The sequence below is a fragment of the Mugil cephalus genome, chromosome 6 (genome assembly GCF_022458985.1).
Source record: "Mugil cephalus isolate CIBA_MC_2020 chromosome 6, CIBA_Mcephalus_1.1, whole genome shotgun sequence".
In the NCBI taxonomy this organism is placed as follows: domain Eukaryota; kingdom Metazoa; phylum Chordata; class Actinopteri; order Mugiliformes; family Mugilidae; genus Mugil; species Mugil cephalus.
In genome coordinates, this window is record NC_061775.1 from 3,487,185 (window position 1) to 3,514,291 (window position 27,107).

The 27,107-nt window shown below is 40.1% G+C and overlaps 1 protein-coding gene across 1 annotated transcript in view; it reads right to left on the bottom strand.

Annotated features, from left to right (window-relative positions):
• xpr1a (xenotropic and polytropic retrovirus receptor 1a) overlaps positions 1 to 25,184 on the bottom strand; it is a 62,230-nt gene extending 37,046 nt beyond the window's left edge. Inside the window, exons 1-2 of the mRNA XM_047587856.1 lie at positions 24,557 to 25,184; positions 19,706 to 19,757 (exon numbers count right to left, since the gene is read on the bottom strand). Coding sequence (XP_047443812.1) covers positions 19,706 to 19,757; positions 24,557 to 24,625 — 121 coding nt within the window. The 5' untranslated portion in view covers positions 24,626 to 25,184. The remainder of the gene's footprint in view (positions 1 to 19,705; positions 19,758 to 24,556) is intronic.
• Between the last annotated feature and the right edge of the window lie 1,923 nt (positions 25,185 to 27,107).

The window sequence follows — 27,107 nt, forward strand, 5'->3', positions numbered from 1 at the left end:
TTAATGAAAAGTTGCAACAATAAATCCTTCTCTACTACACAATCCCAGGGGTGCTCTGGAGCCAGACTCCTTGTACACAGTCTCAACCCTCAAGAGCTTTTGAGGACTGTACACACATTTTTAAAATCACGATGTTTCTCCTAGTCCCAGTGGGCTACATATATGCTGACAAAACACAACCGCTGCCACTTTATTTCTTTATGACATAAACAGAAGATATACAGAATCAACCTGAGGAACTTTTATCTATACAGTGAAGGTACACTGACATATACAACTGCACACTGTTATTAATATTTTACAGGGTAACAAGATAACTGTAGTTACAAAGGCTGAGTGGTAGTATGCCGTTACATTTTTTATTTTTTTTTTCGAGGAAAGAAGGTACTGAGAGTACTGGAAGAAGAGTGGCAACAGAATGACAGACCAGGAACCAAGCCTCAGCTCTCCAGGGAAACGCTTTAAGACTTGTAACAAGAGTAGCCAAACAAAACTCTGCTGCGACACTGCTGGTGTAACTGTGTCAAGCCCTGAGCGTCTGTCTCTTAGAGACAGGGTTGTTACTGAAAGTGAAAACAGGAGTGGAGAATAAACACAAGCACATGCATAGGTAGCCATGACTAAAGGAATACTAACAGGATTGTGGAAACAATGGAATGTGGATGAAGGCAAATTATATAAAAGAGCAGAACACTGTTGCTCTAACGAGGCTTAGGCAACATCCTGAAAGATCTGCAGACCCAAGAGAAGAGAGCAACTGGTAACTGACTGGTAACTAGATAAATCTTTAAAATAAAACACAAATACAAACAAATTAACATAAAGCAGAAGTCAAATTTGTTTTCTTTGGGGTGGAACATCATAATAAATCAATCTTTGAACAAAAAAGTACAACTACAGTATACAGCTTTGAACCCTCTAGATGTGGTCTCTGTGTATCTTAAGGATATGAACTTGCTTATCTATCTTTCTAACAGTATATTTGTCCATTAATCTACTCAAATAATCAACTGTTTATTTCAGTCTCTTTCCTTCCTCCAGAAATAATGTGTGATAGAGAGAGACGATATGATCAGAGGCATACATAAGTGCAACAAAGCACAATGGACTGTTAACAGATTTAAGGGCTGAAAGCTTAAGACTGGGTGCTTTTCTAGCTATGTTTAATCTGCAAAAACACTTTGGCTGGACAGAATTTACATAATTGTACCACTTATCGCACCATCACTGAGAAAGTGAGTGGTACCCCCACCCAGTGAGAGAACAGTTGTCAAGGCAACTGAGGCAAGGGTTCAATGGGAGCATGTCACTGGCCTTGAGAGACAATCAGGGAGGGCGTGGCTGAGGTAGCTGGGGCGATGTCAACACTGGCAGCTGACTGGAAGTCACTGACTTTTTTCTGTAAAGAATCTACTGCAGGAAGGTATGGCCTGTTCAAATAATTGTACAGAACAGAAAAAAAAATAAGTCGATTTTTATCATTTCTGCTGCTGTGAAATATAAACCTCCATGTGGCAGCAGGCGATAAAGCAGGTGAAGGGACATCGTAATGGGGACACTTAAGTACAGTCCAGTTGTGGAGAACCATCCGTAGGTCTGTTTATGCTCCGCTGACCACTCAACTGACCGCTGAGCACATTAAGTTTAATGAGTTAATCTACTTGACTGCAAAGCAAAGGCATAAATCTCTCTCTTGGTTTCCTCTTATTCTGAAAATGCCCACATCTCTCTCCCTTCTCTTTATTATGCCTTTGTTCAGTTTTACCTCTTCTCCAGCCTCTACACCTCTTTCTAGCAGAATGTAAGACTGGAGGTGACAGAGGGCTATGTTTCTCACACTTAACTGCTATATGTGTGCATGATTAGCACCATGAATGAAATACAAAGCAGAAGAGATTCACAGGATGGTAGCAGTTTGAAGTTAGTAGGCTCCACTTACTCCTATATAGGCCTCAAACACAGACACACACAGACTGCAGTCAATGACTGTGTGTGTCCACATGCTCACAAATACACAAATAGACCACAAGAGTCCAGGAGAATGTGCAGCCCTGGAGTCCTCAGTCTGTCCACCCAGAGAAACACATTACCAGGCGGTCTGCCAGGCTTAGAGTCTGGAGAGTAGCCAGAGCATGCAGCGCTGAATAAGGAATAGTGCAGTTATTGGCCTAAGGCCCAACCAGAGTACCTTGCTGTTTTTGGTCTTAACAGATTGACAAACCAAAAATTCACGTTAAAGATCAGTTGCATAAAATTCCAAATTCCTTCCTCGCTAATGCGTGTTATTGATGTGAGTGTGCACTGGGTAGAAATTGTAATATTATGTGTGGCAGTTTGACTTGATGTTTTACTCTGGACTGAAGCTGGATTTATTGTCATGCACCACTTCTACACCTTAACCTGACATGCAACCCCCAATTGCTTAAGTACAAAATATCTAAAATGCATTTCTTTGTTTATGTCTCTTAGAAGCCCAATAAGCAGAGAACATTACCCTTGACCAGTCCCTAAAAAGAATAGATCAGATGTTCCTGTTTTCTGTGTTGCAGTGATTTTAGTAAAGTACCTGTTGATCATAGCCCCGTATGGTTTAGTACCCACATAGATTTGTTGCAGGAGCATAAACCCAAACATTAAGTCCCCAGACATCTAGTCTTCAAACTATCCCTGTGTTTTGGTTAAGGCCTGGTAAGGCAAAACACATGTATCAATTCCCTGATTGGACCTTAGCAGCCATTATGCATCCTTCCCTGATTCATCATACCCTTTGTCATGTGACCTTTTATGTGGAAGACATGACAAATTACAGGTGCATTCAATGCAATGTAAAAATAATAACAATAATAATAATAATAATAAAAATATAAAGCACAGATTAAAAGATATTGTGAAACAGAATCACACAGATCTGTGTCATGGACAAATGAAGAAATCCTCAGCAGAATCAATAGATTGACAAATTCCTCTGCAGAGCATTTATGCTGTCCGTCACTTTGCCAAGGCCACTAACACAGTGAGGGATGGCTGTATCCAGGCAACAGGACAGCAAGCGTCAGCAGCCTGTATCTAACCACCATCAACCAATCACAAGATTAAATTTCCGTCTTAGCCAATCATGACCAATGTCAAGCAGAGCTATTATTACAGCCAACCGGCTCTGTATATGGTAGTGTGTAGGTACCATCTCTAAGGTTACAACAACCCACCAGTTTAGTGCTGTATGTCCACCTGAGCTAAATGAACAAAATCACTATGAAATCACTTTTTCTAATGCTGTTGCTGTTATAAATAACAGCTCTGGGCTATTTCAAGAACTAATCTACATCAAACACACTAGATTATTACAAAAATAATAAGTGAAGTTGGTTCCCTGATTTATTTGTTTACAACCATTTACAGTCTCTATAAAGCAATCACAGCCTCTCCTTAATTTCATTATTTCCCTTGTAGTACACAGAAACAGTAACAGACAGTTCATTAACGGACCTTTATCTGTTAAAGTATCAAGAGCTCTATTTGCTCTCTTCTTACCTCCCTCTTTCAAGGTCTCAAAACTTCATTTAAGCTTACCTATTCCTGGGAAAGAATATGGTCCTATGGGTTCACAGAAGTGTAAAAAAGCATGACAGAGAACATATTCAAGGGAATGAGATATTGGAATATTTCCACTTTGCTTTTATGAGGCTCTGTGAGGCTCAGCAACCTGCAATGAAATGCATTTGGCCGTGACAGATGAAAACACAGTTTCCCTTAGAGCATATAAAACACATAAGCTGGTCATATCCAATGTGTGCATGTGTTTCTGTGTATGACAGAAGCACCTCAGCAAAGGTTGACAAACGTGTAGGTGGTAGCACCAATACCTCTCGTCTCTCACATCACCCCCCTCACTTTGACAGACACAAGTTTGGGCAAGGCAATCTGTTAGCCTAACTGCGGCTGACGCTTCCTGTGATGCCTGCTTCGCCGTCTGTGTTTGATCCTCCAGGTACAGAGGAAGAGGAGGCTCCAGGGACAACTCATCCGCTCATTCTCATTCTCTCTCTGTCTGATCTACTGCACTGCTGCATAACACAACAAACACAAAGCCCGATGCACCTTCTCTTTAACTGTAATTAACAAGCTGTGGTCTTTCCCTACATTTGTTTCTATTTGGCAGTGACCGTGAATTTATTAAAGCCTTATTGTAATTATAAAACTAGTTTGATCTTTATAGTATGAAAAGCACATTTCTTTCATATTGACCTATTTAAATCTAAATGCAATGACTTAGTTCACTTGACTAATATTGTCAAAATTAAGATCATCCCATCTGTCAGTGATGGAAAAATACAGTTCATTCATTCATTCATTCTAGGCTGGCCTCAGGTAGATGGGTGTCCTCATATAAGATGGGTTCTGGCTCAAGGATGCTTTTTTTCCTTTCAACAGACACCTTAGTGCTTGCTCTGGGTGTTTCAGGCTCCGTGTATATGAGGAAATTTTGATAATTTTTGGCGCTATATTCAAAACTAAACAGAATTTGTAAAACTTTGCATGGTGTTTGGCATCAATAACAGAGCTTAATTATTTATAGAATAACTAAAGTATTTAATTAAATGAATAAAGCTGCCAAAAAAATGCTAGTTCAGGTTGGTAGTAGTGGGCAGCTACAGAAGCCTCAGCGAGTTGTGTCTGTGTGTGCAGTTTCATGTGTGTGACTGCACACATGTGCCTCTAATGTTTATAGATAGAGAAGCTGCTGGACTCATAAAAACAAGATGAGTGTTGTGTCAATAGTCCAAACTGAGCCCATTAATCTAAGCAGAACAAGAGCCCAGGCTGAACTACTGTAGCCATGGCAGATACAGCAAGGCTGCACAGTAGAGGTGGATGAAATTCAGTGTCCATTAACCTACAGTTCATCCATGCCATTAACAGAGAGGTCACAGAGGTAACACTATAGCCAGCTCACCAATACCGTAGATGTTGCCATAGCTTAAAATTCATCACGGAGAATGTCGTCTGAGATTTATCATCATGGGAAGTGTTCTGTATACTATTTATATACAGCACACTACAGTCCCTCATCTCAAATCAGAGGCAACACTAAGCATTAACCGTTTAAAGCCTTAACATATCGCTGGTGATATGTTAAAGCACGCAGTACTTGAATTACCGTAACTCACAGTGATTTGCTCTATTGACAAAATTCAAAGTGTGGCTGAAAACTGGAAAGTTGTGCTTTTGTCTGGAAGACTTTTGTGACATCTCAAGGGTATAACTAACTTTGTTTTTACCAACAAATTCCTCCAAACAACTCTCTCTTCCTGGGGCTCCCCATTGTTGCGTCGCTCCCCAACCTGCAGCTGATAGCAGCGGAGCGTCATCATTGCCATAATGGCAGCGTTTTTCCCTGAAAGCGTAGCTTCCCAGTGTTCAACCACACTTTGAATTTTGTTCATCGGTGAGTTATGGTGATTGAAATACCACAAGCTTTTTTTTATGTGCAGGCAGATGTTTAGGTCTTAAAGGGTTAAGGTGTCTGGTAATGTTACTGAATAGAAGCAATTTTGATGTAACAACAATGTGTTTTAAAATAATGATTTGCATAATCAATGATGACTTCTGTCAGAATATAAATAAAAATCATTACCATCTAGGCACATACACTGATCAGGCAAGACATTATGACCATCTTCCAAATATTGTGCAGTTGTGACTCATCAGAGAATGGACATGGGTCTCTGAGGGTGTCTTGTGGTGTTTGACAATAGGATGTTGTTAGTGGGGGCCTTAGGGCCCTATGGGTTAAGGGGAGGGGCCACTGTAGATCATCCCATGGATACTTGATCAGTTTGGATCTAGTGAATTTGGAGGCCAGGTCAACATCTTATGCTGTTCTTCGTGTTTTTTGAGTTTTTCCAGAAGTATTTTTGTGTGTGTGTCTGTGTCAGCCTGCATCCTGCTGGGGATGGCTGCTGCAATCAAGAAGTGTCATTGCTATGGGGTGGGGGTGCCTGGTCTGGTCTAGATGGGTAGTACAAATTTAAGTAAGATTTACCAATGCCAAGTTCAAAAGTTTCCCAGCAGAACATTGGATTTGATTAGTAGATTAGGAGCAATGTTATTTACTTCTCCTGTAAGTGTTTTTATGTTATGGTTGATCTGTGTAAAATTGAAAATGACATGTTTAGCAATGGAGCGGCACAGTGGCTCGTGGTTAGCACTGATGCCTCCCCTCCCAGCGAGAAGGTCCGAGTTGGAGTCCAGCTAGGGCCTTTCTGGGCGGAGTTTGCATGTTATCCCTGTGTCCGCGTGGGTTCTCACTGGACTCACTGGGTTCTCTAGATTCCTCCCCCCTCTAAAGACTCATTAGGCTAATTAGGGACTTTAAATTGACCCTAGGGTGAGTGTGAGTGCGAATGGTTGTGTGTCAGCCCAGCGATAGGCTGGCGACCTGTCCGCCTCTCGCCCAATGCCAGCTGGGATAGGCTCCAGCAACCCCCTCGAACCTAGTGAGGATTAAGCGGTATGGAAGATGAGATGAGATGTTTAGCAATATGCATGAACTAAATCTAATCACAGTCCAAAGGTCTATCATATTGCAAGTATACAGTCTAGCCATGTCAGCTCAGTGTGAGTAAACCAAGGTGTACTGTATGTGTATTTGTGTAACAATGTTCCTCCAGGCTGCCGTGGTATTCTCACAACAGCAGCTGCAGCTTCTCGATAAGAGTCACACTAAACAGTTTATCTTTGAGTACAAAATGAACAGAAATATGAGGGGAAAAACATTTAGAAACACACAGACACAAATCCACAGACACACACACACACACACACACACACACACACACACACACACACACACACACACACACACACACACACTACTGCAACATGGCATGGCAGAATTTTAGAAGCTGGCAGAGTAGTAGACATGAAACAAAGACTTTTAATCTGAGAAGAAGAATGCCATTTTAGGTCCATTCTTTGAAAATCCCCAGTCAGAAAGTGTTGATATTGCTGCCAGGAACACCTAGAATTAATCTCATAAACAGAAAAGTCACATTATGTCAAAAGCCAAAGTGATATTTCAGACTGATTAAGTAGAAGTGAAGGAAAAATAACAAAGAGAGGAACAACTGGTTGACAGAGAAGTGAAGAAAATGCCTGAATTAAGGACCAGCATAGAAAGTCTGGAGCAAGAAAGGCAAGATGCATCACCTGCATCCTGCTGCCTTATACCCACCAATAAACTGGTTAAGGAAGATTTGCCTCTTTCACATTTGATCAACACTTCTTGGTGACGGCTATCAAACCTGAACCAATTGGTCTCACCAACACATATGAATAAGCTCCAAGTATTTGAATGTGTGTTGTAAATTGAAAGCAAACCCAAGCTTTACACATATTTCTAAGAACAAATATATGTATGTTGCACATATATTTATCATTTGATCATTGACAAGGTATTAACCTTAGTCCTAACAAAAACAGTAAGTACTATGAGTACTGTTGACATGTGATTATGTGAAAATAGGTATATTCTTTTCTTGTAAATACTCTCACTTGCTTCTAACTTTAGCATCATAGCTGGACTTTCAACGTACAGTAACTCAAGAACAAATTGCAAATAGCTGTAGGAACATTTCAGGTTGATTTTCAGGTCAGCTTCCCCAGTGGAACATCAATTTCCATTTTCTCATTGTAATACTGTAGCTGTAACTTATGAATGAGCCATTATACCTCTCGTTCTACCTTTGCCATCCTGGCGGGGAGGAAGGAATCCAATACTTGACATTATTAGATTAGGAGAAATTTCCTGACTCAATTTGATTAGAAGCACACTGACTTAGGGGTGCTTGAGTGTTATATCATTAACATGATTTAAATGAGCAGGAAGTGCCCAGTAGTTTGTATCAATGCAGTGGATGAAAACAATGCAAACTACATGGGATATTGCAAATGATTACGTATTTAGTACCTGGAGCTCTGAAAGAACTTATGTTTTTTATTAAAATGGAATATCTGAATATTAACAATCACCTGCAAAACAGTTGTTTAGGCTAAAAAGGAGTGCTCTGTCACTTCAATTAAAATGTTCTCTTAGGGCATGTGGCCTGCTTGCCATGCAGAGCAGAATATGTATGTGTGGCACACAAACTGAAAGGAGTATGTTGTGAGTGGCACTTGTATATTGTGTGTGTATGTGTGAGAGTGTCTGCGTGTGTCACTACACAGCTTGGGGGAAGTAACTTGCTGAGTTTTTTGATTCTGATTTATTCCCATAGTCTGGCCTCAGTACAAACGACCATCAAAATCAGAGCCACAGATTTTAGTTTTGTTAGTTGTGTGCGTGTGTCAAAGAACATTCTATAGCACATTTAGCGTTGACATAACTACAGCCTTATTTTTGCCTCAGTGGTGCACACTTGAAAAATGAATTCAACGAAATGAAAACCATCGAAAAAGAGAGTTAGAGAGGAAGGTGGTAATGGTAAAACTGATAAAAATAAGTGATTCTGCAATATGAGATGTTGCATATTGCTGGAGCAATGTCTGATGCAGCAAAAGAGGAACCACTGCCATAAAATAACGACACAGATCACTATAAAAAAATCTTTTAGAGGCTGCATTATGGTGCAGTGGTTAGTAGTATCACCTCATAGGAAAACGGGTAGGTGGATATTCTCTGGATGAACCAGCTTCCTCCCACAGTCTAAATATATGCATGTTTAATTGGTGATTAAAAATTGTTTGTGTGACAGTGAAAGATTGTGTGTCTTTGTGTAAGTTGTGTGATGGACAGGCGACCTTTCCAGGATGTATCCTTGGCCAAACTGGGATAGGCTCCAAAAGCCTCACGACCCTCGAAAAGGTAAGTGGTTATGAATAATAAAGGCATGAATGGATAAAACTTTCAGCAACTAAAACAATACATACCCTGCGTATCAGGATGTCAGTGCTACTACACACAGGTCCTCATGTAGCTGACCTGTAAAACACATTGTCTTTACAATTTCAAATGTCATACTTTTAGTTTTTGTACCTTTGCATTTGTGTTGTTTCACAAGAAAGCATTATAATTCAACCCACCACCCCAGCCCTTAATTCTACATATTCTCAGTTTACTGTGTTTGGATCCTGAATGTCACAGGAACAAAACACGACTCGAGTGATTTCGGCCTCTTTGTTTGGTGCCATGGAAACTGGGATGGATAAAGTTCAAGCTTTATGTGCCAAAAAAAGGGTACAGACAAGAAGGTTGCAGTTCTAAAGTGAAACCAACTTTGAGACGCAGTGCACTCCCTTCGTGCTTCTTATGTTTCCAAAAACATAACTGGAATCCCAATAGAGGATTCGTCACGACGCCCGTAATTTTTCCAACACACATTGCTGGCCACATTAAAAACAAATGCTTCTGAGATTAACGATGCAACAATTTAAGTCATTACACATATGATTCATTCTCATGAAAACCCTAACAAGAAATCTACAATAATCCTCTTACAAATGGCTGCTGCTCATGCCAGGGGAACAATAAGCTCTTCTCTGCTCAATTGAGCTGCATACTAATAGGGTGATTATGAGACCTAATTATCAGATGGCACTTGTCAAGAAGAACCCATGCAGTTTGCCCGAGGACCAAATGCAAAACAGAGACAAACTGTTGTTTCAACTGAGTAGCAACAGAAGAGTCTTTCTTATATAGCGCAGCTCGTTAAAAGTCAAGAGAATAAGTCTTAACAACAATCAGGCACAAGCACGCAGTAAAACTGATGCGCACAAACAGGACTGGACCCTACCAGTGAGTCAACTTTACCAGAACTGAAGTCACTGGTTATTATTAACACACAGCATGAATATCATCAGTCATATGTTGAGTGGGATATGAAATATGCATATTTCCTCAGGCCAGCATGTGGTAGCAGAGATGGTTTAGAAGAAATGTTAAAAATGAGTCCTAACAGGATGACTTTAAAGTGCAATGAGACAATGAACGAGGACGTGAGCAAGGCCAAGGTGTGAGCTAATGTGCAGTGGAGTTGTCTTTCATTGTCTAATCTACCCACTTGTTTCTAATATAGTTAAATTTATTAAATACACTCATCCTAATTCATTTTATGTTCTACTTAACCATATTATTGTTTTTCCTCTCAGTCAGGGACAAGACAGTTTTTGAAAATTCATAGGCATCTACCCTATTTCCAATCTCACACACAGTTAATAATTCAACATTTAATATAAAAACAGACAGGCTGTCCGGGAGGAACAATAGCTGTGAATTATTGATCCAGTTCCCTCTCTCCCCTTGTCTCTGGATTATAACATGATATACTGTAAATAAAAGGAGAAATTATATTTGGGCCAATATTTTTCTGCCCCTGAAAGGACAATTCTCTGACCCCAAATGTATTAAACTTGAATTAGGAGTATTTATTGCTTAGATAGTTAGAACCCAGTTAAAATGTGAAGTGAATCCATATTTATTGAATAACCTAATGAAAGAGCTTCTCCGGTGTCGTTTCTGCTTCCACTTCTTCTTACTTTCACACATTTTTTACTTTAGTAATAGTAACATTTGTGGAAGGAGACTCCCTGAGGCTTGAGCTTCCTTTCCTCCAATTACCACCGGTGTCACCTCTTTTTTTTCTTTCATGCTTCCTCTCTCATTTTATCTGTCACTCTCAGCCCTCACTCAGTCTCCACTGCCACCTCTTTGTGTTTCTCTCTCTTTCTGCCCACTGGCAGAAATAAGATAAAATATCAGGAGCACAGGAAATGCAAACACATGCCACCTGTATAATACAACATGGTTATTCACACACACATGCAACCATGCAGTGGTAGTGGTGATCTATGGGGCTGGTCTCAAGTTAATGTACGAACAGTTGGCTCCAGGAGAAACTTAGCAATCGTGCCAGGTGCAGCACTGAGACTAACAAATATGCAGACAATCATGCAAGAATCAATCCAGCAACAATAGGGCGGTGAAAAGAGAGTGATATGAGCTCCACGTGATTGGTACACGATCACCATGTTTCAAATCTCTGATCCAATCTGAGCCAAGTCTCAGTTCCCTCTCCAGAGAGAGGGAACTGGGAACTGGTACGGTGAAGGACACTGTGTCTTCTGCAATGTCCTACTATTCACCCACTTACACATACATAACAAACCAACCCACATACAACCACCATCACCATGCCACAAAAGACCGTCCAAATGTTCATCTGTAATTTGCAGAGAAAATAATTTTTTAAAAGCTAGATAATGACACAATATATCTGAATACTGTAAGTGTTTACACAGCAATGAAGGTCTTCTAATACTCCCAGTACATTTATTAAAAAAAAAAGAACAGGCTCAGACTACTGATTTCATTGGCTATCCTCTAATTGCAGCCCTTAAAAAAAAACAGAAATACATCAGCATATGGCCATGCTGTCATCACCTATAGCTCACAATCACACCCACACGCTCTGGTGCTTGCAGCTCCTTCTGTGTGTGTGTGTCAGTGTCCCTGCATGCATGTATGTTTGTGTGTGAAAGCCTCTACAGTCTGAATGTGGCAGTATGAGCAGATAAAAACATCAAGACACACAGAACAGACAAGGTTGCATGTCTCTATTCTTCTTTCTATCCATCCATCACCATCTTCCTGCTTTCCATTGCGTACACTGAGACTGCTGAGCTTGTTTTAAACTTTTGAATGCAGAACAGATGTGATGTGACGTCCAAATCTGCAAATTGCAATTCGGTGATTTATTTATTTATTTATTTTCAATTTCCGCCAAGCAGTGGAGCTTAAAAACTTAATCATCTTAATCCATCAAAACATCAAAACAGTTGTGTGAACCCAGGCCAGATAAAATGCCATGTGGTCAGCTATGACTGATTGATTACACTAAACAAAGCTTGCTGATGTGTTGGCTGGCAGCCAAAGTTGCTGATCATGTGTCTCATCAACTGTTAAAAATCACTCACCTCAACAGAGGTTAGATTATGGTTTCGAAGCCCTTCTAATGCTAAACAAACACAACAAACCCCTCAGATCTGGCAGCTGATTTCTAACAACAGTCAGATCTCATCACAGTCTCATACCTATCATGCTCAAGATTACTAATCACTCTAACTGTGCATGTGGAAAACAGCCCGATCATGCAAGCTATACTTTTTAGTTTATTATTATTTAGTTTATTATATAGTTTTGTTCTATTAACATTTACAAAACAATATTCTCATTTTGGTAAAGATGCACCTCAGAAGCATATTTCGTGGTGGTTATATTAAGGCTTTGTGTTAAGTTTCTGTCCATCTTTGATATAGAGATCATAGCCATGTCATACTCATTTGTGTGGAGACATGTTCATGACACCAGAACAGATGTGAACACATAATGCACCTACAGATATGGAGGCAATGAAATGACAAGTTGTTGACTACCAGACTCATAAGCCTTACAACTGCTCATGATGACATTTAAGAGGGGACAGGGTTCAAGGATGACCTTGACTGTTCAGAGCACCACTAACCTCTCATTCACCCTGCTCCTGAGCCATCTCCTCCCCAAAACACACAAAGACATTATCATAATTTCTCCTGCTTGGACTGCTGAGCCCACCACCTTTCTCCTTTTTTTCAAATATCCAAGTCTAAAAACAGCACCACTGCTGCAGCGGCATCCTCATCTTAACTCCTTACCTGTTTCTAGTAACACAAAATGTGCTACCCAGATCCTTCATCTCCTAGACCGAGACATACCTTTCCCTCTCTACCCCTCTTCCTCCTCCACTTCATTCATGCGAGATCTAATTCGCCAATGAATAATGTATGGATGGATAGAGGACTTTCATCTACCGTGGTTCTCTTTCTCTCACTGTCTTTCTCTTGCGGGATGGCTGTAGTGCTAATGCAGGGCAACATGCATTGGAGATGAGCCCAGGGACCTCCCACTCAGTCTGTTTGTCTGGCTGCTGCCTGAAGGATCACTCTCTCACATCTTCTTCTGTTCCACACTGGTCATGGATGAACCCAATCGTTTGTTATAGTTTGTTATTGTTTTCTAAACTTTTAAAATAACATTTGCAACAAATATAAAGGCAGAGCACGTTGCCCATGGTTCTTCATCCCTTCATCCAATTACCTATCACCTTTTTCATCGTCCATTACCTCAGTCCGATTAGTCGATTAGTCCGTGACCTTGGGTTAGCGATCCTAGGTTTTTATTGACCCTGATCCCCCTGCCTCCCTTCCTCCCCTTAATACCCTTAGAAGCCTCATCAAAAGACCTATCTCTGAATCTACAGCTATGTCCCCCTACTTTGTACAATTGAAGCTGCTTTGAATTGACACTAAAACGCTGAATCTACTTCAGTGAAAAGAGAATCATTCTTTAAATCTGATTACAGTCAGGCCCACTCAATACACTTTCTGGTATGCAATAATTTAAGATCTTTATTTCAAAACAGATTATTAAACAAATAATAAAAAAATATAAATTTCTCATTTTCTAGAAATACTGATGGAATGAAGCACAGAAAAAGACGTAATGCGAAGCCTCATAGATTGAGTTTGAATAATGTTTGTCTAAAAGAAGTGAAGAAGTGCTCTAAATGATTTCACTCAGTTTGTGTCATTAGATCTGTCCTACTGTGTTTTCACTATATCTACATAGGTGGCACCAAGATTAGAGGCCAAAAAAGGAACCACCCCCCACAAAAACCCAGCAATTAGTGCTTGGAAGTGAGCATGAGCAGCAGCCTGTCAAAGAGCCCATCAATAATGCAGATGGGAGGGAGACCCTGGCTGCCACTCCACTGTCCTGCCTGTCTACCTGTCTGTCTATATGTCCATCTGTCTCCCTTCCTTTCCACTGATCTACAACCTCCTGCCATCCTTTCAGCATCTGTCTGTCCTTCTCACCAAAAAACACACCTGTCTATTGTGTCTGAGCTGCTATCTATAAACATGTATGAATTTATTTATTAGCTCTAGACATGTGTGACCACTCGTCTTTAAAAAACACATTTTAAGGTTAGCAGGCAGCTGGGAAACATCTCGCAAAAACTGCCACAGTGAATTTAGACTGTCTCAACATCTTCTGTTTCTTCAAGTAATACCAGACCAACTTGACCGATGTTTCCTAAACCACACCATGTTTGTTGTTGTTATTATGGATAAAGGTAGGACTTTGTGACTCCAGCTGTGATCACATTCTGTGATCAATGAGAATCTAAACATTTAAAGTGCCAAAAAACGGTTGCATTAATAAATCCTAAATAGCCAACACAAATATATTCAAAAGAAAGAATGCACATAAAGGCATCAAAGAGATCCCTTGACATAGGCAAAAGATTAGACACTACTATCAAGGCAAACATCAGGCATGCATCAGTATTTCTGCAAACTGTTCTTGCCGAGGCAAGAAAATTACAGAAGGTTGAATTTGCCACATGGGCTGGCAAGAAGGGACTCCAACAGTGAACAACAACAGTAATAACAGCTGCTGTTCAATGAAATACGCAAGCAGAATAATAATCAGTGCTGTATTACACAGGCTAGCAGCTTTTCGACTAACCCCTCATCACGATCATCAACAACAAGAGCAGACAAAATGGAGGATGAGCAAGCAGCATAGATTTTGGCATAACAATAGAAAACACCAGAATAAGAGCCGGCTGAAAGGTGTAGTTGATAGAATTTGCGGCTGGGATTGATGTTGCTGCTTTGTTAAGCAGATTAGCTCCACAAAACGCAGATAGGCAATACAAAAATATTCATTAGAAAGTAACTGGAGCTTTACGGTTCTGTTCATTCACCTGCACTCAAAGCTAAGAAACGTCTAATGAGAGGGGACAATCTTGTTCAAGGAAAGATAACAAAAGTCGGCTGCACAGAAGAAAGCAGACGGCTGTGATGGTACAGGTGTCTGGCTGAACATCTGGTTTTCAGATTGCCTTCTTCTGACTAAACGAATGAGTTGAACATTAATTCTGTCCGTGTATACATCCATCTGGCTCCCTACAGAGAGTTAATGTTCAGGTTATCTTACTCTTATTAAATAAATGTTTCTAACTTAAGTTCACGAGGTAATTTGAGAATGTGAGAAAAAGTGATAGGACCACTTTTCCCTCTAATAGCAGCTTAGCAACTGTAGAGGACTTAAACGCTGTCCAGCCCAGGAATGTCTAGGTCCCAAGCCAAATACACCCAGATCCATTTCAATACTTCATCTATCTGGAGAAATCTGTAATCTGCATATTTGATGTGTGCATATTCAGAAACAGTGCGCTGATTCCCACATATCACTGTCTCAGCAGTGTCACAGATAACTTGCAAAAGGATTTTCTGTATAATGAGACAGGCATTCTGTAGCTTAATGAGACATGTTTATGAAGATGTCCAGTGACAAAATGTATTACGAGATCAGACCTTGCACTGACTGAAACATGGCTGAGACATCACACAAGCTTTGGGCTTCTGTCATAACGAAGGCTGGGACTGCTCAAATAAAGGTGTTTTCCCTGTTTCATCGGAATAAAAGTCATTGCTACTGATTTTACACAAAGTACCTTCCACAAATTGTCCACATCCACACAAAGAAGCCCTGAAAATGTTGGATTTGCATACTGCTGTATTTATACCATTATTTATTTGACTACATAAAACAAGAAAAGACCTGAGGCGATAAAGCAACTCAAAGGAAAGGCAGAGGACAGTAATGACAAAAAGGTTGGTGTTTACTAAAAAAGGAGCCTTACTATATGAGATGAATTGTAATGTAACATGAAAAACAATCCATTCATTATTGATTTTCTTTGATTTGATTCCTCTCGGACATCCAGAACTTGTGATTCGGAGGAAATCCTGCCCCTGCTTCCCTGAGCTATAAATCAATAATGTGTCATCCCATTTCCCTCCTCAGACATAATGTGTGTTCACAGTAGTACATGGGGGTCCCGGCTAATTCTCAGCGTGTATCAAGCAGTGCCATCACTACCATCCTCCCACAGCTCTCCTTTAAAACAGCCCCACACAGATACCATCGTAATAATAGACTGGCCATTAACGGAGCAGCAGCAGGACAAAGACGGACACAATGACTGAATGAATGAAAGAGCAAATGAATGATATGCAGGATTAACTAAATTCTTCATAATAAATATAGGCACGTAGGGCATGTGGGGCCTGCTGAAAATAGCATGAGACACAGACTATACACAGATTCCCGAGCTGAGGCCACTGTTGGTAGATCTCTGTAATAATCAACGGCCTGATTGAATTAGATTGTGGCATAACTCATTCTAATGGTTGGAACAGGGGGAACCAGAGATCCAACCAGCTGTTCTCTCTGTTGTCTTCCTCTGGCACTCCATAGTTCAGGGACAGGCGTGTTTTAATTACAGTTATGCAGTGGCCAATGAGGGACGGAGGGAACGAGAACAAAGGATTTCAACAAGGGGTGAAGGGTGACACGCAGCAGCAGAGCCACCAATAATGTGAACGTGTTGGTCTGTGTCAGTCTCCAACAAGCATCTCTTAATTACTGCAAATCCATCTTGTTGCAATGAAATGATTAATGTGACGCAAAACGCAGTATTTTCTCTGATACGTTCCCACAGGCTTTGTGTAGTGGAGGTGCTGATTAAGTAATGTCTCCACACACACACACACACAAAAGAAAAAAAAAAAACAAAGTGCGAGAGACAGTTATGCATTTATTGAAAGATCAAACCATAAAGACAGCACACATTTTTACTGCTGTTGGTGAAACCACAGCTTCATAATCTGTCTGGCATATGACATATGCAGAGGCCTTGATAGAGGCTTTAAAGGGCTGCCTGTTCAGTGTTCAGTCTGTCTGTTACACAGCTCTATCACGTAGAGCAGGGTAACCAGAGAGTGAGCAGAATAAGTAGTTAAACCCAGTAAACGGTCTCCCTCAGGCAAAGGAATACATCTTCTGAATACCAAAATGTTGCTTTTTGTAAAGACTGAGGTTAGAGACAGAGAGTAAAAGGAAATGAGAGAGAAGGATACAAAGAGAGACTTAAAGTCTGTCCAATTGTGTTTTGAGACTTTGGCAATATTGTGTTGTGATTTATTTATTTTTTAACTTTCAATCCAGAGGCTGACAGAGAGAGGGATGGAGACAGAAAGTGAGAGGTAGATGCAACCTTGAAAATTCTAGTCTAGTCATCCACCCAGGGAGCATTACTGAAGTAGTAACACTTTCTGTCAGACACCATTTATATGGGGTTTAGAGGATCAAATTATTACGACATACTAAAAGATTACAGTCTTAACAGATCTATTAAAAACAAGTAATGGGAATAAAGGCACGGCTTGTAGAAAAGCCCTTTCCAACATGATGCTGAACGTGGTAACCAATAAATAAAACTCAAATTTGAATGTCACCTCGTAGAGTATTCTCTTAGTTTATTTAAAATCCGATCAAATCACTGACTAATTAAGCAAATGCATAAAACTCCCTAGTTCTAGTTTCTCAATTGTGAGGATATCACGCTGCCTGGTTAGTAAACTGAACAATATTGTGGTACGGACGTAACAGGAAATTGTGCTTGTAAAAAAAAAAAAACATCCGTGCAAACAAATTTTCTCCTTATATGATTTTTTAAAAAGGTGGTAGAAAACAACAAGACAGCTGTGGCTAAAGAGCTCTGGGTCTTTCCATGAGAACTCAGGCCATAATTGGTAAGTATTTTACAAACATTAAAAAATTTAGTTTTTTTGGAATTTTATTCTGACCCACTGTTTATTCGATCAGTTTTTACAGTTTTAGTCTGGCATATGTGAAGATATCGTGCTCCACTAAGCTTGCATTTTATTCTACCAATCTAATTTCTCTTATAAGAAGTCAGCAAAGCTCAGTCACAGGAGATATGTGCTTCTCAAGGCTCAATAAAACTATAGTGTCTGCTGCTGTTTTCATTATGGTCTCTTCCTCTTTCCCAAGTCTAATACAATAAAGGACTTCTTCTATCCAATGCCACATGCAGGCACCTTGAAACCTCAGCACATAAATGGCACAGTATCATTTCCTACTGACTGACTGATCCCGTCTCTATTCACATGACATGCTCACCTATCTTGCGACAAACTGACAGAAGCACAGCAGTGAGCCATGAGCACAGCTCAGACCTGAGACAGGAAATAATTTATCATCCACCAGCCATTGAGTGGCTAACAGGCTCCGGAGACATACACCGATCAGGCATAACATTAAGACCACCTTCCTAATACTGTGTAGGTCTCTCTTGTGCCGCCAAAACAGTGACTCATCAGAGAATGGACATGGGTCTTCTGAGGGTTGAGAGGAGGGGCCTCTGTGGATCATCTCACAGATTGTTGACCAATTTTTGATCTAGTGAATTTAGAGGTCAGGTCAACACCTTGAGCTGTTCTTCATGTTTTTTGAGTTGTTCTGTGTGTGTCTGTGTCAGACTGCATCCTGCTGGGGATGGCTGCTGCCATCAGAGTGTCATTACTATGGGGTGGGGGTGTCTGGTCTGGTCTAGGTCCAAACAGTTCTCAGCAGAACACTGATGTCACTAGATGGTCACAATGTTATTTACTTGTTATATGTATTAGATCAACCAGTAGTTTGATCTGTGTGTTTTACCAGAAAATAGAGTGTGTGTTCTTTAGCACTATTAAATTTACAATTCAGGAAATAGCAGTGATACAGCAGACACTCTACAAGCTGAAATCACATTTCATAAAATATTTTACATAAAGATCTCAGTGGTCTACTTTCACTAATTTTCACTAATTTCTGAAACTGATGCGCAGGCAGGCCTACACACATAGAGACAGAGCTCAGCTCTCCACATAGGCTCAGTGATTGGTTCCTCCTGGTTGCTCACAGATAAATCACACTCCCAGCTGCATCGAGCCTGCCCAACTGAAACTGAGCCCTGTAAGGTGCAACTCTATGAGAAGCATGTTCCACATCACCAGGAAATCTTCACTGTCTCATGTTTTGGGATAATCACACATTCACTCATCCATTAACAAAACAGACACAAAAGGGCGATAAAAATCTGTTTTCTTCACCCATATATGTCCCTGATTTCCCACTCCCTCGCAGAAAATTCTACATCTCAACGCTGCAGCTAAAGGAAGTTGTTTACTTCTACAAACGAGTATCTAAAATAATCACAAATGGTTTCCATTCTCTCCTTCAACACACAGCCCTTGCAGTCTAATGCCAAAGGGTAATTATAGCCAGCGGCCTGCCTTATCTTTGCTTTGGTGAGTAGCAGCGTTCAGTACTGCTGGCTACTGAACTCCAGTTCATCTCTGTCTCTGCAATGTTGGCATACTGCTCTGAAATTATTAAAATGCTGTAGCACTCAGACTTGGCATCCAGACAGTTTACATACCACAGCAAGCTTACAATAAAAAATGAAAACACCTCCTCTTTATTTCACATTTAACACTACTTTCTTGTGCTGTTTCTTGTGCAGATTAGCTAAGACAATCAGGTAATGATTTCTTTAGGTCTCGCTGAATCAGAGATTGTGGAATGAGTAGCAGCATGTTAGCAGTGATTTCCACCTATTTTTAGCAGATGAAGGGCTGTTATTCTGGGGATGCCCAAACAGGGGACACTGGGTGCACAAGTGTGTGTGTCTGTGAATGTGTTTCTGTCTGTCTGTGCGTCTGGGTTTGTTTATCCAAACAGAGAGCCCCTTACCTTCTACGGATGGAGCTTGGTCCTGGGCAGCATACAGCATTTCCTTGAATGCCTGATGATGAAATGAGAATAAAAAGTCACCATCTGCAAACAGAGACCCAAGAAACACAAAAAACAAGCCTGTACAAGAGACACTTCTCAGTGGTCCATTATATTATACATGTGTGAGGTAAATCTGTGAGGATTTAGATGACCTGATAACCAACTAAATGTCCTAACCACGTGTTCCACATTAGAGCCAACGGCATGTTCATAGTATACACAACAGAAAAATGAGGGGATCATGAGGCATTATTTGACACCTGATCTCCATTAGGGACAGTAACAAAAATGGCCACAAAACTGTTAACATAACGACCTGTGCTGCATATGTGTTGTTCAAAAAGACTGTAAAGTTGTAAGTCTTGTAGAGTCTGACTATCTCCTGTATCTCCTGTTTCCAAATTGTTTATCCAAAAAGCACAGCAACAATTGCATTCACAGAAGTAACAAGTTACACATTTACAGGAATACCGCAAGCAACACAAAAATACTTCACATGACTAATGGGGACTTGCAAAAATCAATCGTGATAAATACAAACAATAATTCTCTTTGATTATACGACAATTGGATGAATTATACAAGTGTGCACCATTCCAATTAAAAGTGCAGACATGGGAAAATGACAGAATCCGACAGACAAACTAATAGATACATGGTAGAAATAGCTGTAGTGGTTACATGAGGTCGTTTCTCTGCAATAAGACTGATCTTGAAGATGATGCAAACTGACAGATGATGGCATGCTGGCTCATCTGAAAGTATCAGTAGCAACCAGAGTAAAGACTGGAGTTGAATCTTGTTTGTTGATGAAGACTTGGCCCTTCAAACGTTGTACAAAATATCTAGTTCACTTAAAGAACTTTTACTAAGAAAAATATTTTAAGTTCAAGACACTTAAATCTGGGCCAAATGTCAAACTTGACAGTTTCCAGACAAAATTCATGCAAATGCACTTTGTCATTAAAATATGATAATCTGCATGTTTTCATTTATCCATATTGCTAAAGGACGTGTAGCTTTAATAACATGGCAGTGAAAGAGCTGCGTGAGGAGTGTTGTGCGTGGGTGGAAGCCACTCAGAAATACAGAACATTAGTAACAGCCTTGATTGCTGATAGTTGTTCCTCTGTGGACTATATGCGCAATGATACTGCTGCACTGGAGCCTAAGCCAAGGGGTAAACATGTGAAAAGGCTCTGACTTGTCTGATAAAGATCACAGGAGACACACTGCACACACACACACATGTGCAGCAGGCTAATAGTCAACAAAGTCAACTAATAGATGGGACATTGAAATTAAGATTCAGACGAGGGGGAGTGTCCTTTATGATGGAGGCATCGCCATAGTGATGGCTGTTACGGGAAAGGGGGCAGGGTGCCTCTCTAGAGACTTGAGATAAACCTGCAGGCTTGGCAGAAATCAGCAGTCCAACCTGTAGACAACAATTAAGACAAGTCTAATGGGGCCATCAGTTCCAATGACCATTCATTAACATGATGATGGTGCATGTGTGTAAAATCAGTACCACACTTGTGTCACTCTGGAGTTTACCCAACAGTGTCCAGCTGACTGATGGTTGTCTTTGGGACTTAATCATGAAAGATCTGCAGTGAGTGGACATTGACCAACATATCTGAGTGCTATGGTCAGGTTGCTCTTCCGTGATGCTTGAGACTGTGCTTGAGGAGATGGCACATTGTGTATATTATTAGTCTGAAGAGATCTATGGGTCAAACAGAAAGCCAATGGATCACTTGAATCTACAGCTCTGTGTCTAAGTGGATCCCTGCATGTAGAAAGAGGAGTAGAGAGGATGGGAGGAGAGGATGAAGGGAGGGGAGGAGGGGAGCAGAGGGCAGGTCTGGTCGGGGACCAGATGTCCTCCCAGTGGGGGAGGGACGATGAGGTGAGGATGGAAGGAAGGAGGGAGGTATAGAAAGGAGGCTTCTCAGCAGTTGCCATGCCATGCCTGTTGTATACATAATGTTCATATCGAGGAACATGCTGCTAACTCACACTTTTATTGCACAGAATGCAGATCATATTAGCAGAACTATATTGTATGCAGTTTCTATTCTGTGGGTAGGAATCAAAAGCTCACTGAGGTTGTTTAGACACTGAATCTACATCGCTCAGATTAATTGGGCAAAGGCAAGGCTTGAACTTTAAACACACAAAAATCAGATACTGAAATCAAACACACACCTGCTTTTCATCAACATGTTACTTTGCTACTTTGAATTGTAAATGCAAGTCTCCACCTGCACCCGCCTCCTCATCGAGGCTTACACAAGTGATTAGACTGCAGAGGAAAGTGTATAAGTGGCCTTGTTCTCTCGCCCACACACACACACCTGAATCTCTACCCCTCCTTTACTGTTCAATAAATTCATCTGCTGCATACATAACATGCATAACTGTTTGTATACATCTTACAGGCTGTAATACATGTATGTTTAATTAAACTGATCAGCCTAGATCTCTTGTCTTTTGGCACAAGCCTCTGGAGTTGACAGGACTGTCTCACCTCCATACCAAAGCAGCTGTTTAGCATATAGGTTTATAAATACAATCCCACAGGATAAAGCACACACCTAATTACCGCATCACTCAATGGCCTTGTCAATGCCTCCAAGTTCGAGTGAAGTGCCTTACTAAAGCCTAGAGTATTTGCTGGATGAGCCACTTTGCCGCATCCTTCTCATCTGCATAGAAACTGGCTGACCAATCCAAATATACGGCACACAGTTTTTCACACAATAGCGAGCTTTAAAAAAAAAAAAAAAAATCAGGGGAGTGAAAAAAGCAGGCAGCAGGTTAATTAATCCAAGCAGGACACAAAGGCAAGGATATTATTTCAAACCACAGTCAGTTTGGATGTGGACAGCTGTAACACTGCATAAGTCACAGATACAGCCACTGTGCCAGTGTCACTGCTTCCTGCATAAACTACGCGTAACAAACGACCTGTGCGGCTGGAATAACGTGTCATTTAATAAATACACAACTTAATTACAATAAAGCATCTGCGTTGGCTGTAACTGTCGTTAAAATTAATAAATGATGGCGATGTCTACAACAGTAACAACTAAACGTTTGCTGAAATCACTTCAACCAAGTATCATGTTAAAATACTACGTTATTAACTTAAATGTGAAATTCAAGATAAGATTTTATAACAGTGTCACTGAATAAAAACACTAAACACGGATGACAGAAAAAAAATCTACCATCATCCATCTCAGGTCAGTGAGTGCCGCGATGAAGACTGGAGGTGTAAAATGGCTGGTATGGCCACGCATCTGTCCCTGTGCTCAGTATGCGTCAATCTGTACATACAAAGACACCAGATACCCTGTGTGTGTGTGTATGTTGTTAATAACCACTTTAAATAAGATTCTACTGTAGTGTTAACCCCTTCTTAATGTGTTCGCTAAGTATCTCACTTTAATTATACTGCCTAAAGATGTGTTCAGCACACAATAATGACAGCTTATCATTGGTGATGGAGATGATGGAGAGAACCAAATGTCTGCTGCAGCCGCTTTCCAACTCAACAATAATATCCAGGGCATGTCACCAAAATAAAACCAGCGCAGTGGGCTTCTGTTGAGTCTGGGCTGTAGGCTGCTGAGGGTGAAGAGAACGGGTCTTTGTCTATAATTCATAGAGCTAAATGGAACTGAGCAGCCTGCCCTGTCACTGCGTGTCTGCACTAAAGCGCTCAATGTAGGGCCAGCAAGTGTGAAAAGGAAATACTCCTCAAGTCATGTACGCCATGCAACAAAGAACAAGTGTGCACACAAAGATCAATCAAAATCCGCAGACATCACAACCCAGACAGAACACACTGAGAGAGGAACGCTTAGAGGTTGATTCACAGAGTCAACCATTCCTGTTCATTTGTGAAAAATACGCTTTGCAATTATAAACTGAATATCTAAAAGTGCTATTTACATTATTGTTTTTCAGAAATCTGGCAAAAACGAAAAAAAAAAAAAAATAAAAATGAATATTCTGCAACAATATTCTGCAATAATTGGTCCTGGGCTGCAATAATTTGGTGTCTTGGATATTACATTTGGGTTCAGTTATACTGATGCAAATATAAAATATTAAGGGATAAAAGGGTGATCTTACGAAGTGACTTTTAGCTTGAATTAGAAAATAAACACCAATTTTTCTTTTTCTTATGTGTGGACCCTCTATGTTACATGATGGTCACTTAATAAAATAAAGATGCAGAAAAATAAAATGACTATTAAATCTCACACCAGTATTGGTTTCACAAAATAAATATATTTAACAAATAAAAAATAAAAAAAAATAAAGAGCTTTCCACAAGTATGCTAAATTGCTGAAATTAAAAAACACAATTATTCTGTTTTCCCCACTCAAAATGTTTCCAGTAGTCCAGTAAAACGAAACAAAAAAAAAAAAAAAAAAAAAGAAAGACATAAAAGAAACAACTTGCTGTGTTTATTTTTAGGTGTCATAAAGTGAAACAGCAATAATAAAAACTGAATGCTCCCCATGGCTCTTAACCACCGCGGTCAATTTCCCCTCCATAAACAAAAGAGCATCCCCTATCCGTGCCATCTTTTATTGGTCTCAGAAGTAGACCATACTGAATATATATATTTATATAGTAAAACACATTTTAAAAGTGGGTATTGTTCCTTAAGACTTTTCCAGTTTTGGTTGTGCATTTGTAAACTAATCTATTTCGCACTTGAGCTATTTCGCACATGTCCATACCCACAAGACATTTATTTTGAATTCAATGTACATTTTTTACTTTACCTCATACTGAAGATACTGTTTCCTCCACTCCGGAGTGATATGGGACGAAAGATGCTCCGCGAATTTCATTTTGCCGGAACACGCGTCCCCTCAGAGCTCCGTTAAATCCGAGCGCGGCTGTCCCCGTTCCCCGTCGACGCGACTTTAGTTGTATCAATCAACTTGCTGGCTCAACATGCGGTGCGTCACAGCCCGGCGCACTCCACTCCTTCTCACTCTACTTCTGCCTCGTCCCGGTCCGTGCACTCCGAGCAGATCCCGTCCCACATACTATTTCACGGGAGGGACTGCAGTGGCAACGGTCTCTTTAACAGGTGGTTAAACGGCGGAGCAGCGGGTCCCAGTGAGAGTGACTCAGTGACTTTGCTCGGTCCCTCCCTGTACTGGTGTGGGGACACTGCGGTCCGCCATCGCTATGAACTACAGTTGACGTGGTTGCGTCAGCAGAACGCGCAGTGGCTCTGGGAGCTGCTGGGACCTCCTGAAAACTGTTGGTAATTAACCCAGAGATCCCACTATGTGCTAGCTTCCACTTCCGTAATGTTTCTGTGCAGGCGCGGCTGTTTATGGAGCTTGTTGTTGTCTGTAAATAAAGACGAGATAAGGTTATAACACGGGCATTAACTCCATTCCGAAATCATATGACTGTTTACCTCTCTATCCCTCTATCTCTGTATCTATCTAGCTTCTGATAAACCGTCCTATTATAGATAAATAAATTATGTCTATTCACACTTGTCAGGCTATTGGGTACATGAGTGGAAACAAATACGCGGCTTAGCTTCGTGCTGGTTATGGTAGTCAGCTGTTGTAGTCAGCTGTTGATTTTACTGTGTTTTATATTTTGGAGGATGTGGTTTGTACTGACACTAACTGTGTAACATTTCCACTGAATCTGATTTCCTCACCCAGTGTATTCCACAAAATCACCCCACATGCTTTTGTGTGTTGTATGAAAACAGCTATGTTTACAGTTTAAACTCAAATACACACTAAACTTTAGCTTCATGGGGGTTATGTATTCATATTCAGCATTTGTTTAAAATAACTGAGACAGCTGTTGATTTGACCGTGTCTTGTAATTTGGAGGATGTGGTTTGTGCTGACAGGTGTTTCTGCTATGTTGACAACCCACTTTAGTCAGTGGGTAAAGCTAAATAACCAAAACACCTGCGTTTAATTTACTACAGTTTAACAGCACCACAAACTACATTCTAAAAAATCATCATACAGTTGAAATTTCTTACACTGTTTCAACATGAACTCAACATTATAACGTTCAAGAAGCCAAGATTTGCTGCAGGGCTTAACATTAACATTACACTTTACATTAACATTACATTAAAATGTACATTCACTTACCAGTTCATTACTCTAGTGAAAGCTACTACATTTGACTTGTTAATGGGGCAGCAAAACATAAATGCATAAGACTGAGCCTTCTTTCTTTGGCAGCTTGAGGTCTGGTATTTGTATTAATTATGCTGTCTATATAGCACACTACAAAGTTCAACAATGGCAAATGCAACTATTCACTGTGAGAGGAACAAGAAATAACACTGGATTACTTTTATGAATACTCGTGTCTAAAAAATATTTTTATTTTATATGAATCTAACTTAGATATTTAAACTTTTGCTTAATAATTCATTCATTATTCTTTACCTTATTTTTAGGAATACCACTCCAGTCTAACAGAAAATGAATTTTTATTTCAATAGCGACATCTACTGGGAAAACTGAGCTAAAGCATTTTGCAACAATGCCGCTTATGACGGACGTCAACAAAAACGATTGATTTTCAAGTTAATAAATATATCCCAGTTGGTAAAGATTTAATCTGGCAGATCAGCCTCGCATTGGACAGTGACTTTTCACTTTTCAAACTGTTTGCCGTTGAACGTTGGAAATCCAAATCAATGCTCTGGCTCCCAGCAAAGTGAATGCAGCACATTTTACAAACAAAACGACCTACTTAGCCTCCGCATGAGATAATACATATATATAGTTATAGTATATAAATGTATTTTAATACCTCAATGTATCGCAGGGTCTACTAAAAGGTTACTTTGGCTAATAACTAGTTTAACGTTTTTGGGTCGTGACCCAAAAGTGGGTTGCAGGCTGTTCTTGTTGTTGTTGTTGTTTATTTGTTTGTTTTTGGGTTGAGAGTCCTGTGATTCTGAGTGTAAATATTCAATAGTGATAATAAAAATATGATAGACTTATTTAAATATTTGGTTGTGATTGACTTTACGTGAAGCAAGTTTTTGTTGATTATTCTTAATGAAAAAGTGGTGCAACAAAATGGGAATAGGTGAAGAATTAAGTGATGAAGGTATGAAGGTTATTTCTGGAACTACAAGGTCTATTTGAATAATTTTGGTATCATATTGAGGGAGACACTTGTGAAATTTGCTCAGATGTGTAAATATTAGTGTATTTGTCACTGACTCAGTAAATTAAGATTGGAACACATCAAAAATTACAGATTTTATCCACATATTTTCATAATGCACATATTTTGTAAATCCTGCTGTAAAACTAAATT